Source organism: Poecilia reticulata, chromosome 20, assembly GCF_904066995.2.
Source record: "Poecilia reticulata chromosome 20, P_reticulata-male-v2, whole genome shotgun sequence".
In the NCBI taxonomy this organism is placed as follows: domain Eukaryota; kingdom Metazoa; phylum Chordata; class Actinopteri; order Cyprinodontiformes; family Poeciliidae; genus Poecilia; species Poecilia reticulata.
The window spans coordinates 16,209,228-16,224,682 of NC_088849.1; the positions used below are offsets into that span (position 1 = coordinate 16,209,228).

General features: G+C 38.4%; 1 protein-coding gene across 2 annotated transcripts in view; it reads left to right on the forward strand.

The window, feature by feature from the left end:
* oxsr1b (oxidative stress responsive kinase 1b) overlaps positions 1-15,455 on the forward strand; it is a 45,265-nt gene that overhangs the window by 21,097 nt on the left and 8,713 nt on the right. Inside the window, exons 4-10 of one of the 2 annotated variants that reach the window (XM_008396197.3) lie at positions 4,039-4,180; positions 10,857-10,912; positions 11,123-11,232; positions 13,346-13,408; positions 13,626-13,685; positions 14,979-15,080; positions 15,175-15,308. In XM_008396197.3, coding sequence (XP_008394419.1) covers positions 4,039-4,180; positions 10,857-10,912; positions 11,123-11,232; positions 13,346-13,408; positions 13,626-13,685; positions 14,979-15,080; positions 15,175-15,308 — 667 coding nt within the window. The remainder of the gene's footprint in view (positions 1-4,038; positions 4,181-10,856; positions 10,913-11,122; positions 11,233-13,345; positions 13,409-13,625; positions 13,686-14,978; positions 15,081-15,174; positions 15,309-15,455) is intronic. The other variant, XM_008396198.3, reaches the window with a different exon arrangement.

Genomic DNA, 15,455 nt, shown 5'->3' on the forward strand with positions numbered 1-15,455 from the left:
TTCAATGAAAACACATGATCCTCAGCTATTTCAAAAATTCTGACTGGTGGCTTTCACTGTAAGAGTAACTGTAAAGATCTGGGTGTTTTAAACAGCGAGAATGTCCTGGTGATCAGAATAACGTTAAGACACTTTTACAATGGCTGCTTTTTTTTTTTGTACGCAATGATGCTGCCTTTGGAAGAGCTGAAAAGACCTTGAATCATCCAAACAATTTTGGCCGTGTATTTGCTCTCTTAGGGTTAAGCAATCAATACTCCAAATAGGCGCACTGCACATTTTAGTGATATCCTTGCAAATGATAGATTTAATGTTGATATTCTAAATTGCATAGACATAAATAACAAGATAAGCATATCCCTCCTGGAAGCGTGCCACAGTTGGTTTTAACACTGTTTTTGCTTCATTTCCATTTCTAGATCTTTGACTCGATATGCCGATGTCTTTTTTTTTTTTTTTTTCAGAACTAAGCTGTTGCACTTTTTAATGGCTCATTTAAAAGAGGAACCATTAAAAGTCAAACTCAGTTTTGATAAAGTATTCATCGTGCATACACTTTGTCCTCCCTGAGTAGCTTTTAGTGGTGCACATTATAAAGCAGAAACTCAAAGCTGTCGGCTGCTTTACACAACCGCAGAAATTGAATGTGATTTTGCTGTCTTCTCAATACATTCCTCCTGACGTGATCGCAAAAGTTAATTTTCCACTTTTAGACGGTGGCAAATAGAATTAGCCTTTTTTTCCCCTTTATTGGTTATTGCCATTTATCTCCTGGGTTTCAGACTGAATACAAATGCTAAGCTAATGAAAATAATCTTTGCATTCTCCTGCAGTACATCGGTCTCACCCCCTCAGAAAATGATGCAACTTCACCAGAGGCTTCCTTCAGTCTGAGCCAACAATGATATTTTTACACCCTCCACGCCTTGCTGCAGTTCCTCCAATGCCCCACCCTCACTTTCCTCCTACAGCTTCACTTGGCATTCCACAAAGGCCTTTAGCACAGTTGGCACCAGGTTTCATGTCCTTCATCTACTTCCTCATCCTCCCCTCACACCCCACACATTTTCCCTTTGTTTCACAGCTGCCGCTCTGTTTAAAAGAACAAAACAGCTAGGAGGCGATGTTCCCGAATGAAGCTAGAAGTTCTGCCCAGTTGGAGTTTGCTTAAAATTCAAAGAAACCAAAATATTTGCCTAATCCGCCATGTAACTGAAACTATGATTTGACATTTTCCAGAGTAATTTGCATGCTCTACGCCGCTCTGCCCTGTCAGGACTTAATTTGCTTGATGTGATTTATATAAACTCTTCCTCAAGGTTTTCGAAAGGCAGCTTTCAAATTAGGCTTGCGGGTGTCTTGCCTTTCCCATGCTGAATGAACCTTTCCACTGTTAACCCGTCGGTACGTGTCAGCTCGCTGAAACAGCCTAATGAGGCATGAGGAGTTCGATCAGATGAGTTTAATTTGAAGAGGGCTGACAAGGCTGGCATTTAGTGAGACTCCAAAACCTGCGTCATGCTGCGTATGCTTCTGCCACTGTAAAGGGGACGTCGCCGTTTACAGTCGGAAAAAAAGAAAAGAAAAAGTGTTTAGCCCGCAGAATGGCTCCTTGTTTACAGTGCCTTGTGAAAGTATCGCTTTTTTTCACATTATGTCCCATCAGAGTGAAAAGACTTCATTCAATTTCTCCAGGATGTTGCGATGTTTTTTTGGTGTTTTTTTTGTGATTGTTGTCGGCTAAAATACTACCCCAGTTTTGTGACATTCTTTTGAGAAGTTGCAGTCATAGTTGCACAATTTTAAGTTTCATTTTTGCCGTTACATCGTCTTACAAAAAAGTTTAAATTGCTGCCCTTAACTTTTCTGAATACAAACCTGATTGTAACATGGTTAATATTTAAAATGCAGGTAACATTCAAGTACCTTCTTGAAAAAGGACACTTCATGCAATTAAAATCATGTCCAGAGGAGTTGTCAAAGTGCACAAGAAGAATCCCATTTAGGTCATTAAAGTTAACATGAACATTATAAGCAGTGTAATCAAATTCTACAGAATATGTTCAAATGTTTTGTTTTGTTTTTTTTTTTGCAAAAAAAACCCCAAAACAATGTTGATTTATTAGTTTTTCTTGCCACACTTGGCATAAAGTAAAATTTACATTTCTCGTGTCATCTCACTATAGCTCATTTTCCACTGTTGTTGTTGCTTTGCCCCTACGTTTTCCTCCACAACGGAAGAGATATGTGGAGTACATGACTAGACATCATTCTCGGAGGAGTTTAAATACCTTGGCACCACACTGAGTTGGAGATGGACAAACAGATTGGAGCTTTATGTGCAGTAATGCTGGCGCTACTCAGATATGTTGCGATTAAGACAGAGATGGGATGCCACAAAGCAAAGCTCTCCATTTACCCGTCCATCTGCCTTTCAGCTCTCACCTGCGGTCTGGAGATGTCAACCGTGCCTGAAAGCATGAGATTATTCAAACATTGTTAAACATCTAGACTTCTCCTTCTACATTCACCACTTTAGTTCCTCTGATTAAAATAGACAGAAGGTTATAGTTAAAACAAGTTCACGAGGTGTGAATATGTCTGCAGGCCACTGTAGGGTTTCCTCAGCCTCTCCTTGTGTCTGGCTCAAAGAATGCCAGATCATGAAGAATTCATTAAACTCCCCTCTAGTTTCTCTTGTTTGGTTTGTGGCCCTGCAGTGACACTATCCAGTCTCAGGTGTCCTGGCATTAATGATGCTGTAAGTGCTCAATTCTGTGCTGAAGGTCAGGACATCCTAAAATATTTAAAATAAATTGAAATCTTCAAACTCTGAGCCAGACATTGTTGGTTTAACAAAAAAAAAAAAAAAAAACACAGTAAATTTGATCCTGGAGTTTTGTCGCCTCTGGCTCATTTCCAGGTGGTGTTTGTCTGTGCTGCAGACAAACACCAGGCAGACAAATGAGGCAGCAGTCGGTGTGATGTTTATGCAGTTGTCTCAATGCAGCAACATAAAGCTGGTCAGGCAATTCACATTCATTTCGATTTCTCTGCTTTGTCTCTGTTCACCAGTGTTGCACAGTTTTCTGCAAATAGTGGACCTCTCATCAGGGGCTTCCCGTTTGTTTGCTCGGAAAGGTGCACAAAGGAAATGGCCAACTGACTTTTCAGTGGGAGTTTTCCTTTGTGAAGCTGGAGCCGGGGCGGGAGAGACATGACGACAGGTTTAGTCAGCAGAGCCCCCCCAGACCCCCACCCGACTCTGCATTCAGTGAAGACAAAGACATCAGTTCCATTTGTAAACACAAATCTTAACCCAGAATTTAACTCACTCATTCATTCATTCATTCATTCATTACTTTTAATCTGAGTCTTGTAAATGGATTTTAGATATTATTAGCAGGAAACTTGAAAGTGACTATTACACAGTTCACATCGGTGTTTGAAATACTTTCATATAATGATTTCAATTATGTGTTTTTAAGGTTTGGAAAGTGCTTGATTTCTGTATAAAGTCCTTGAACGTGCTTGATGTTCAACTGGCGCTGTTTTTGCACATAGTGCAATGTGACACTTGAATAAGCCTAAATTTGCAAAATCTCGTTTACAGTTGAAACCAGATATTTTCTAGGCAGGTCGGCTGAGATGCAGAGTGTCGTCACCATAAAAGTCTCCAAAACCACCGAAAGAAACTCGCGAGGCTCATCACTTGTTGTTCTTTTGAAAAAATAAAATAAAATCGCTAGAGGAGTGTCAGAGGATAAGTAGAGAACAGTGCTTCTTTCATACCTACAGTTCGCCATGTCTCTTTGCTCTGCCCACTTTGGTGGAATTTTTCTGAATTTGCCAGCGGCGGGGTTTAGCTTCCAAAGCGAGTTTAGTTGATCTTGAATCTAGCACTTACTAAAATGCATTGTTCTAAAATATCCAATTTTTTCACAGTGACATCTGTGACATCAACTAAAAATCATTACAGTGACATCAACAAAAAATCTTTGCAAGTCGAGTTATGTTTTTGTGTCGTCTGCTGACCAGGCTCGGTGCTGGACGTGATCAAGCACATCATCTCACGTGGCGAGCACAAGAACGGCGTCCTGGACGAGGCCAGCATAGCTACCGTGTTGAAAGACGTGCTGGAGGGATTGGAGTACCTGCACAAGAACGGCCAGATCCACAGGTAGGCCCACCTCCGGCGTCGGTGCCACGATAAACGTGACGCAGCGGCCTTTCGGCATTTACTTCTGTCCGTTTTATTGGACTTCACCTTAGGGGATTTCAAGGAAAGTAATTCGTTCAACTGATCAATACTTCTCTATTCATCCATCTATTCTTTCATCCTATTGAAGAAGTCTTGCTTTCATCCATTAGTTTGCCTCTCATTAACATTTTTTTAAGGTGCATTTATCTGTTTACACATAAGACTGAAAGCTGTAATTTCTGTGTAGATTAGTATTGAAATCAAACATGAAGAAGGCATATTAATGCTGTTTATGGACTATCTGCTGATGCTGTATCTGTCTTCGCATGTTGCTGCATCTCACTGTTACAAAGCACACAGCATTTAAATGTTTTCTCTTGAGACTTTGTGGCGGCTCTACAGTGCCGTCAGAAAGACAACATTTGCTCATGCTCTTAATATAAATATTTTAATTAAAATGCAATTTTTTTTTTGCAATTAAAGGTGTTTACAGTAATATGTTATTGTGAAGTTTGAGGCAATTAAGGATAGGGTCAATTCAAAATTAAATAGTTATTGACTGGAAAAACTGCATTTTTCTTCATGAGATAAAACAAAATAAATATCAAAAATGTTTTTTAATGGGAATCTTATTTTGTCATTTACAGTTTTGTCATTTTTTGCAGGATTTATTTAATTTAGAAATCATTTAAATATATAAACATGAAATAAAGTAGCATATTTTTGAAGAGTTAAAGTAATTATTTTACAAAATAAAAACATATATGAAATAGATGCATACATTGTGAAATAAATAAATAAAGGTAAGTTGTGACAGACAAAAAAAAAAGCTTCCTCTCAAATTTCTTTAAATTTTTTTTTTATTTCATGGAAACACATTTATTATTTGCCTGTTTGACTTGCTGCCTCAGGGAGGCGCTACAGGTGCATCAAAACAAAAATGGACTCAAAAACCGTTTCTTCTCAAATGCAATTAACACCATTAACACTCTCATGCGCTAATCATATGGTGGCTATATATGTATGAAAATTTAACTGGTTTAATATTATAAATAATTGTACTGTCACCATATTTATGTTTATATTGTATATATTTCCTACATTGCTTGCACTGTTGGAGCTGACCTTAATGTCATTGTACATGTGTTCAGTGACAAACGATAAATTCCAAATTCTGTTTATTTTATGTTAACAGTATTTTTATTTTATTTTTTTAATTTAATTTTGAATGAAACAGCTCTGCATAGTGTCTTACTGCTATTAGGAACAACTAACAGCAGTAAGTTATATCTGAACAAACAAAGTTAGTTTTTATATCACTTTGACTAACGAGTAACTACAGTCTGACTACAGTCAGTGTCTGACAGCGTGAGGGTTGAAGAGGAGTTGAAATAATTATGCAGAGCTTGAAAGTTGTGACTCATATTTTCTTTTTAAATGTTGTTTCTGTGCTGGTTTCATTGATTGTCTGTGAAATACAAGAGCAGACCGAGCAATTTCAAGCTGAACATTTGCTGCATAATTACTAGAATTAAGCAAAGTGACTCTGCTGGCTTCGGAAGAAACAGGTGGCTGAGAGAGTGGTGAATTATGAGTCACTCCGATGCGTCTCTAAAACTGATGCTTTATGAAATTCTGTCAGAGGGACATTAAAAAGTGTCCTTGATTTAAAACTAATTGCTATTAATCATTCTTAATTTCCAGGAATATTAGGTAATTTGGCAGAGACGGTGCCTATCTTTAGTGATTCCCTTTAATGATTTATTCAAACTGCTTCAGAAAATTTTCTTCTCTATTATCCTTATTGTTTCTGAAACGTTTTTTTTGTTTGTTTGAAGAAATTCAAAGTAATAATATGAAATGTACTAAGTAGGAGGTTAGAAATGCCCGCTCTCCTCTGTGGCGATGTAAGGAATATCGGTGTCGGCAGCATTTAAATTGGAAGGAAAACTGAAGGGAAGATTCTCTGCAGGATGCTTCCGCCTCTGGACGAATGGTTTCCAAATCTGTGGCAATAAGCTTACATTGGGAACCAAATGAAACAAATAAAAAAAGGCCAAATGAAAACAGTATTGTTGCTCTTTTTTTTTTTTTTTTTAAATAATAAATTGGGGAAATGTCAAAAGATCATGTCTTCAGCAGAGCTCTTTATCCCCAGGCACTTGCATGTAGCTCTGATTCATGAGAAAGAAAAGTTGGGGCTGTCCCACAGAACTGAATAAGAATTTACATTCTAGCCAAGGAGGGGGCCTGTGTTAGTTAAATATGTTCCCGAGTGTTTAATCTCATATGGCGACGGAGCCTCGGCATAGGGATGAGGAAGAGCTCAGGGACTGAGGTTCCACGGCAACAAGGAGACGGGGGAGACGATGTCACATGACTTGCTCAGTCCGATGCTGGACAGCCGGAAAGCAATTAGAGCCTCACCGCCTCGGATGGAGGTATTTACCACAAGGCGGTGAAGGGTTTCACCTCCTCAACATTCTCAGCAGCTTGGAAAGTCATTACTGGGGGGGGGCGAAATGTTGACAGCAGGTGGACGTTATGTTACATGTATGAGAGCAAGAGCAGATTATTTGAGTTAAATTGAAGAAAATCACCTCAACATTCTGTCATGTTACATCCACAAACTCCAGTGTAGTTTGGGTGATTTTTTTATTTTTTTTAATGTAATAACCAACACAAGGTAGCACATAATTGTGAAGCAGAAGGAGAATGATGCAAGGCTTTGTCATAAAATACAAAAGAAATGTTGCATACGTTGAGAACAGCTTGAAATGTTTCAATACTCCTTAGTGAAATAGAACAGTTAGTTGTCTTCAGAAGTCATCAGGAAGTTTGCAGTTTTATTTCACTGATGAATTCATCGTTTCTATGATAGAGAATATAAGAGAGGAAATAAAACCCCACATAAACACTGTGGAGCAAAGCAGATAGGTCAGAATGTCAATCTCTTGATGTGCAAAGTTTGTACAGGCACAGCCTGAATTGGAAAAAATAAAATAAAATCCAGAAAACCATTCATCATTTTCCTCCTCCTTCACAGTTATGCAAGACTTTGTGTTGATCTATCAAACAAAATCCAATTAAAACATGTTTGAATTGCTGTCGCTGTAACGTGCCAAAAGTGTAATCTTTCGTACTGTGCCTGAAAGATATTCGAACAAATTACTGATATTCACTGTCTGTTAGAAGAGATGCTTTAGATGAATCTGTGTTAACACTGAAGTGAGTACAAGGAAAGAAATCCAGCAGAATGAAAAGATCTATCAAAATGTAGTTCCAGAGGAAAGATCATTTTACGGTCATGGGGGTTATTCTTAAACAGGGGTGAGGATTGAAAAGGTTATTTTATGCCCATATATGGCCCACAAAGCATCCAATAAAGCCCCTTTTACAGCCCTGTTAGGAACACGGTGAGCCTGGCACTGGGATGTAATGTCTTAGGAGGTGACCTGTTGGTGCTGCAAGGTGCACGGCTGCCAGATGAGAATGATAAATCTCCCCGACAGTTTCATACCACGGCTGTTCCCACCTGGCCGCTAGCTGGCTAATATTTCACTGTGTCATACCTTTATGAGGGCACCACTCACGTGCTGTTCAGTTTTCACCTTCTCAATTCGGGTCAAACGTAAGGATTCAGATTTAATTTGCATCAGCACATTAAAATCAATACCATCCAGCAACTGCTGTTGGAATAACTTGGTGCGGAAAGATTGTTTTTTTTTTGTTGTTTTTTTTTTAATTCATCTGCTCCAGCTTTTCTTTGAACTTACATGGTGCATTGTGTCAGCACCTCCTCCTCCATCCTCCTTTTCCTCTTCTGTGAATGTTAATGACTGCACATAGTCTGCACTCTGCAGCCTTTCTCTGAGCATTATGATCTGCTGCAGTGAACCATCGGCGCCATGGATTTTAAATGAGTGCACCAAGATTGGGTTGATCACTCTTCATAAATTATGTTTGTTCCCCCCCCCATTTACTGTAGCATGGAGTTATAAAGCTTGAATGCACATTAAAGTAATGGTTTGTATCTGCAGCATTCCTTTTCAATGAATTTTAACAAGCTAAGAAGAAGCAATTTACCATTATAGAGAGTGGACTTGTCAAATAAAGATGTCGGTAAAAAAAAAAAAAAAAAAAAAAATCATACCGAGCTTAGAAAACTTTTTGTAGTCACTGACATAACTTCAAAACATCACACAATGTGTCTGAGCAATATGAGTGTTGTAGGTGTGACAACTATTGTTGGCTGGTCCCACCTTGTTCTGGCCAGGAATACCACAAAAGCAGCTCATCGAAACGGTTTCCCTCCCTAAATACATCAACAGTAACCCAACATTTTTAGCAGATTAACTCAACTTTGCTAAGCTTGGTTGGTTTCTTCTTGATTAGTGTCAATGACATTTTTCTAAAGATAATGTGAAGGAACGTCGGACCTGTAACAAGTACAGTAGCACATCGTTACGCATGTATGTAGCAAATGTCTAAAACGTGCATATGCACCAACTCACAAGTAGTTTTCCTGTCACAGACTTTATCATCAAACCAAACTGAGAAATATTATAATCTAAAGCATTTAGATCCCAAAAAACTAAGCAGATGTTATCTATAAGGGGGCAAATACTTTTCATGATGCAAATACTGCATCATGACGTTTGGCACTTTGTTTCAAGCTACTCCAACATTAGCTACGGTAATGAATCTAAGTATTTTCCTCCTTCTGTTGTCTGTCATAATTCATCATTTATATTCATATTTGCATTGATACACTACCATCTTACTCTTCACTTAACCTCTAGGTCTGTTTTAGCATCAGATAAGGTATGTCTTGCTCTACATGATGTGTTCAATTACCATACATTTGCTCTTAAGATGATGCTAATTATACAGCCTCAACAACATTCTCAATATCATACCAGGGTCACTCAATGACGTGGCATTGGAATTAATCCATTTTACATCAGTTTTTTGTTGACGTATAGGTTTTAAAATGTAAATGTGTGAACTTGGATATACCTTTTGAATTATATACAGATCAAGATCGCCTCAACCCATCAAGTAAATTGTAGATTTCCTCCATCTAATGAATGACTGACTGACTTTAAAACTACATTCACTAAGAAACTACATACATTAAGCATTCACTAACCCCAACCCTGCCTTTAAACCAGGATGTTTTTCCTCTGGAGTCATTTTCTGAGGTGGTGTCCTAAATGACCTGCTTTTACTTGTTACTGAGGGCTACGTGTGCTCGTATCCAGAACGTGCAAAAATCTGAAAGATAATGCAACCTGGTATCACCCAGCCGCAAAGTGACAGACTGACACACTGCAAATATTTCGAGCTCAGACGTCTATTTCACAGCTCGGTCTGTGGTTTTACAAGCCACTTGCGCCGAATATCTTGTCTTCTCATTTTGCTCATCCGTATCCCCTTTCTTCTGAATCATCGTTGTCACCATCATGACAGCTGTGTAATTAAAGTTGTCTAGACATAAATGCTCATCAAAGTTGCATCACACGTAGGACATAATCAGCTTTTTTTTTTTTTTCATAAACTAGATCCTTGAAGGCAACTATCTACAGAAAGCATTGTAGCATTCCCTGTCTGCCTATTCCTTAACATGGGAATTCCCTTTTTTTTTGGCTGTTAGGAACATTAGCTGCCTTCATCCCCTTGGTGATTGCCACTCCTTGTCGCTTTTAGACACGTTTTGGTTGTGTGCTAATTTATTGAAGCCCTTCTTAGTGAAAATAGCCTCTTCACTCAAGCATACAGCAGCATTTAAACTGGGATCTGAGCTCTTTGTGAACATCTCTTCAGTAAATTATGTCCGATTGGTAGCTTTTATGTGGAGATTACCTTTAATCTTTCTTTGTAATTTGTTTACATGAAGACATCTACTTTTCCAGATGATGTAGATTCTGTAATAATATATTTTCTTCAATATTTATTTATAATGTGTCCTGGAATACTAGCACAGATTTTTTTTTTTTTCTTTTCTGAAGCAGCAGAAGGATCAATTTTCTTGTTCCAGCGCCCCCATCTGGTGGCAATATAAAATTGCTTTATGGTTTAGATTTCTTTTCAGTCATTGTTTTTTCTAATGGTGTACTTTTAAGTCCGTTCAGGACAGATGCTTGTATAAACCAGAACAGCTGGATGTTGTTTCTGAAATGCTCTGCGACGGTTTGTTCTCTGCGCCCTGCGCAGTATTCATTCCTCTTTCTGTCCTAAATGCTGGATAGCAGAGACGCGCGTCGATAGTGACACTTGTGCTTTCCTCACTATTACATCCTCGCCTTTTACTTGACCGTCGGCCTCTATCTCTAAAAGTCTGTTGCTATGACGACACTGTCTGGCTGGCGAGATGGCAGTGTTCGCTGCGTGTGGCAGTCAGACAGCTGTCCCTGCTGAATCCTCTTATCACCAACAGGGGAGGCAGAGCAGGGATGAAAAATTTAACGGCAGACTATGCAAGAAATAAGAGAGCTGCAGCGTATGCGATTCAGAGCTTATGTGCCATTTTAAGACGAAGAAGAAAAAGAAAAATAGCAATTGTCAGTGATTTCTGATGTCAACCAAATGTCAGCTTCTTATGCTACTGTGTTGTAAGACATTTACTAAAATGAGGTTTTACTTACTTTTGCAGAGATCTCAAAGCTGGAAACATTCTCCTTGGAGATGATGGTTCTGTGCAAATTGCAGGTATTTTTTCCCCCAACAAAACATTTTTCATCTGCCTCTACTTGTAACACGTTATTTATAAAGAAACTCTTTATCTTCCTCCAGTAGCTTTTGGCAACTTTAACAAATATTTACGGTCATAGAAAAATTATCTGTCTTGACAATACTACTATTTCCTGCTTACTTTTGATTCTTCATTATTATTATTATTTTTGTTTCCTGTCTCTCTAGACTTTGGCGTCAGTGCCTTTCTAGCTACAGGTGGTGACATGACCCGAAACAAAGTGCGCAAGACGTTTGTGGGAACGCCGTGCTGGATGGCCCCAGAGGTTATGGAGCAGGTCAGTACTGTTTAGAATAAAAACGGGCAGTAAACCGAAAACTGTTCTTCAGGAAGTAAAGCAATCTGTGACAAAGCAACCATTTAGTAAGTATTAAATAACTTGAATGCAGTCTTTCCTTTTCGCAGTATTTATCACAGCAAAGGCTACTATTTGTGAATTGTCTGCAGTTTAAAGCTAAAGAATAACTTTTGACTATTTTGACGTTGTGAAATGTAGGAAATCTGAAACCTTTTTTATTAGCAAAAGGAAATTGTAAACACAATTTTTAATAATTGCATCATTTAAATATGAAGGTAATTTTGAATTTGAATTGAAACAACACAGTAACAATAGTCGGTAAAAGTTCTGGGAGCAGAAGAAACTGGTTCCTGAAGTTTTTAGCAGGGAATGTTACAATTGGGTTTCTGGCTCATCAACAATCCTGAATCTTAATTGATGATTTCACATTGTTCCAAATCTTTTTTTGTTGTTGTTGAGAAGTGTGGACTGCAGGAAGACTCTGCTGCTACAATGCCCAGTATTGCTGTTTAGCATAATCTTCCTAGGCTCCTAAAATCTGAATATAATCTGTATGCGTAAAAGTGCCATACTGCAACTCTCGTATGCATCCCGGCTCTAAAACACTTGAATCATTAGCATGTCATGCAACTCTGCAGAGGCCTGATAAATCATTCTATCAAGGTAAGTTGGAGAAATGGATGCATCTAAAACTTGAAGAATAGCAACTCTCAAGAACTGGACTTGGCTATTTCTGCCTTAGGCACAAATGCACCTCATGCTGTCACAGATTCAGGGTTTTGACCTCTGTGCTCCTAACAGGTTTGAAGAGTATGGTGACACCTGTAATTTTCTGTCTGATCTAAAGTTGAGCTATGGCTCGGAGAACGCAGTGGAAGCATCATCTTCCCCTTCCATGCCAGAACTTTATTTTGAATTTATGGATTACTCAGTAAATTAGGTTCACAAACGTTGGAGATGTTCCTGAGCCTACACAGCAACTTCTGCAGCAGAATTAAACCAGTTTTTTAACGTGCCTCTGAATCCAACGATCAAAGACTGCCATTAAATATCAACTTTTGGTTTGGCTCTTTTCCCAGATTTTTCAGATTCTTGAAATCTGGTTATGGTACTGTGAACAGCAGATGATGGGATATTTAAAGTCTTCCCTAGTATTTTATTGAGAAACATCACTCTGAAATCATCTCACCTTTATTTTTACTGCATTTGTTGCTGACTTGTGAACCTCTTCCCATCTAAGATCGTTTTGCACCTGTAGCTATTGACGTAGGAACCGGGTGGGGAATGCGTCCCATCCAAGAACTTCACCGCAGTGGAGAAAAATACTTGATTTTGAAATCTTCGACTCTCGTGCTTTTATTTTGAAGGTGCAACACAGCATCATGTCGGAGCCCTTTTGTGAAGGCTCTGAATGTTTTGAATGAGGTTAAACTTGTCTGTCGGGAATTTCACCAATATGACTTGTTTACAACGCCTAGTCTACTTTCTTGTATAGAAACCAAAATCATTTTGGTTCACTCATCTTAATCCTGCGAGGGTAGAGTAATGTCAGTGCAAGCAATGGCTAAACAAATCAGGTGTTGCCCTGATCGAGGATGATCAGGGCAACACCTGATCATCCTCGACTATTTATCAAGATGTATGACTATTATATTCCATATAATACCTAATAATGTCTAATCAGGAGAATGATAGAACACAGAGTAGTGATGCAGTTGAAGAAAAGTAATGTGGAGACACTGAGGTGAGCTCTTAAATTAGTTGAGTGAAATATGTATTAACCTGTTATTACTTTTTAAATATTATTTTATCACGAGAATAACTGGTTCACAGAAGAGATAGGAGAACCAGGTGGAGCTTCAGGGTGTGAGACAAGGTATGAAAATCATACTTAACATAATAGACCCAGAAAGGAGAACAGGTGAGGACTCATGTCAGGTTTATTTATTTATTTATTTATTTATTTATTTATTTATTTATTTATTTATTTATTTATTTATTTATTTATTTATTTATTTATTTATTTTAACCGCCATTGTACTCAGGAGCTGTACCTTAGATATGCATCTGTGAAGCCATTTTGTATGTCTAGGAGCAGCAGTACAGCAGCAGTAGTAAGGAGACAAGAAAAGGAGAAGAAGGTACAGGGCTTGAGGTGAGGTCTTAAAATAATGAGTGAAAACATTTAATGTATGGTTAAGTTATGCTATAAGAAGAGTAGGCAGAACAGAGATGTATAATGCAAATCAGTTATTAAAAATTCTCATTCTGTATGATAAACCCCCCCCCCCTTTTTTAGCTTTTGTAAGTCGCAAGCTGGTACTTTACATTACACTATGTAATGTGTTTACAAATACATTAATGTCATTCAGGGACATCAGGGGCTTCAGTCAGGAAGTCAAAGTGAGGGAGAGACAGGAGCAGAGCAGGAGGTAAGAGCGAGCAACACATAGCAGTCTAAAAAGATTTTGGCTCTTTTGCCTCAGAGATTTTCAACCTTTTGTGCCACAGTTCATGTTTGGCAAATTATTGAATGCTGAAAAGTGAGACAGCACACTGAATTCCCAGTGAGACATTAAGCTTGACTGTTTAGGTGTGAGAGGTATCATTTATTTATTTTTTGTTGCCAAACTTGCATCGTTCTAAACAGTTGTTGGAAAAGAATAAAGCTTCTTTTTTTTTTTTTTTTTTTTTACACTTTCTCGTTGGTGAAACTGCTGTTTTGAGTTTAAGGGTGCATTCATACCAGCCATGTTTAGTCAGCTTTAATTGAACTCTGGTTGTTTGTCTAGGCAACCGGTTCATTCTGGGAAGGGTGAATACGCAATCAAACTGATGCAGACCAAAAAAACAAAAAAAACAAATCTACCTTTTCTAAAAAAACAACAATCTTAGTCTCAGTTTTAGTGAAATCTGGTGCAGTTAGAATGCATATGTGGATCCCAAAAACACCGGACTGCTTGTCAAGCGAGCTATAGCGCCCACATTCCGGGTAAATACAACCTAAACAAACGCAAGAATCTAATGGTAGAGGGAAAAATAGGTTGGGGTCTTTTTCCAAAGAGAAACCCTAAAATCTGGCACCACGTCATTTGTGAATAAGGAAGTTGTGCTCATGACTTCTTCAGAGGTTTTGTGTCATTTCCTTTAGGAGCCGTTGGTGCAGCACCACCACAGGTGAAGGGGTGAACAGATTTTTCAAAGGGCTTGAATTGTTTGACACAGTGACATGAAAAAAAGTCACAGCGGACTGTAAAAAAGGTTTACAACAAACAGCAATTCATATTGGTTCACGGGAACCGAAAAACATTATATATACAGCAAAAAAACTTCAGTTATTATTCTTATTATTCTTCGTTGTGTTAATGTTTGTGTCATTTCATTCAAAGAAATTGCAATCTGAACATCAGCAGTTAGAGAGTAAGTCTATTTGGGGATCAATTGGTAGTGCCAGCTTCCTTCACTAGGGGGCTTCCATGCTCTCTATTCAAAGCAGTAATTTCTCATTATTTTGTCTCTTCTATTTTCAAGGGTGTATCAAGAGCACTTTTGTCACCAACACAGAGGGTATAGTGAACCTTCATACCACTCGAAATAGTGGTTTTATGTTCAGTTAGAAGACACGTGTCTCTCTCCTCCTTTTGTTTTACTTTTTTTTTGTCTCTGCGGAGCACTACGCATTTTTTCAGTTACAGTTTTACTGAGTACTTCATTTGCTTTCTCAGGTGAGGGGATATGATTTCAAAGCCGACATTTGGAGTTTCGGGATCACAGCTATTGAGCTTGCCACTGGAGCCGCACCTTATCATAAATACCCACCAATGAAGGTCAGAACACTGCTGGGATGTCTGTTTATAGAAAAAATCAATTTAAAACAAAGACAAGAATATTGGTCGTTAAAAACATTTCTGGTGTTTTCAGGTCTTGATGCTGACACTGCAGAATGACCCACCATCTCTGGAGACTGGTGTGACAGATAAGGAGGTGGTGAAGAAATATGGCAAATCTTTCAGGAAGATGATCTCCCAGTGTCTACAGAAGGAACCAGAGAAACGGTGTGTTGCCTTGTGAGGAAGTCATATATAACACACACTTCTTTAGAGAAGCTTTCAGTCCACATCCGTCTGTTTTTGCGGTGTTCTAGTTAGCTCTTTTATAAAGCAGTGGTAGTTGGTTAACAGTGGATTTACTCTGGCTTGTAC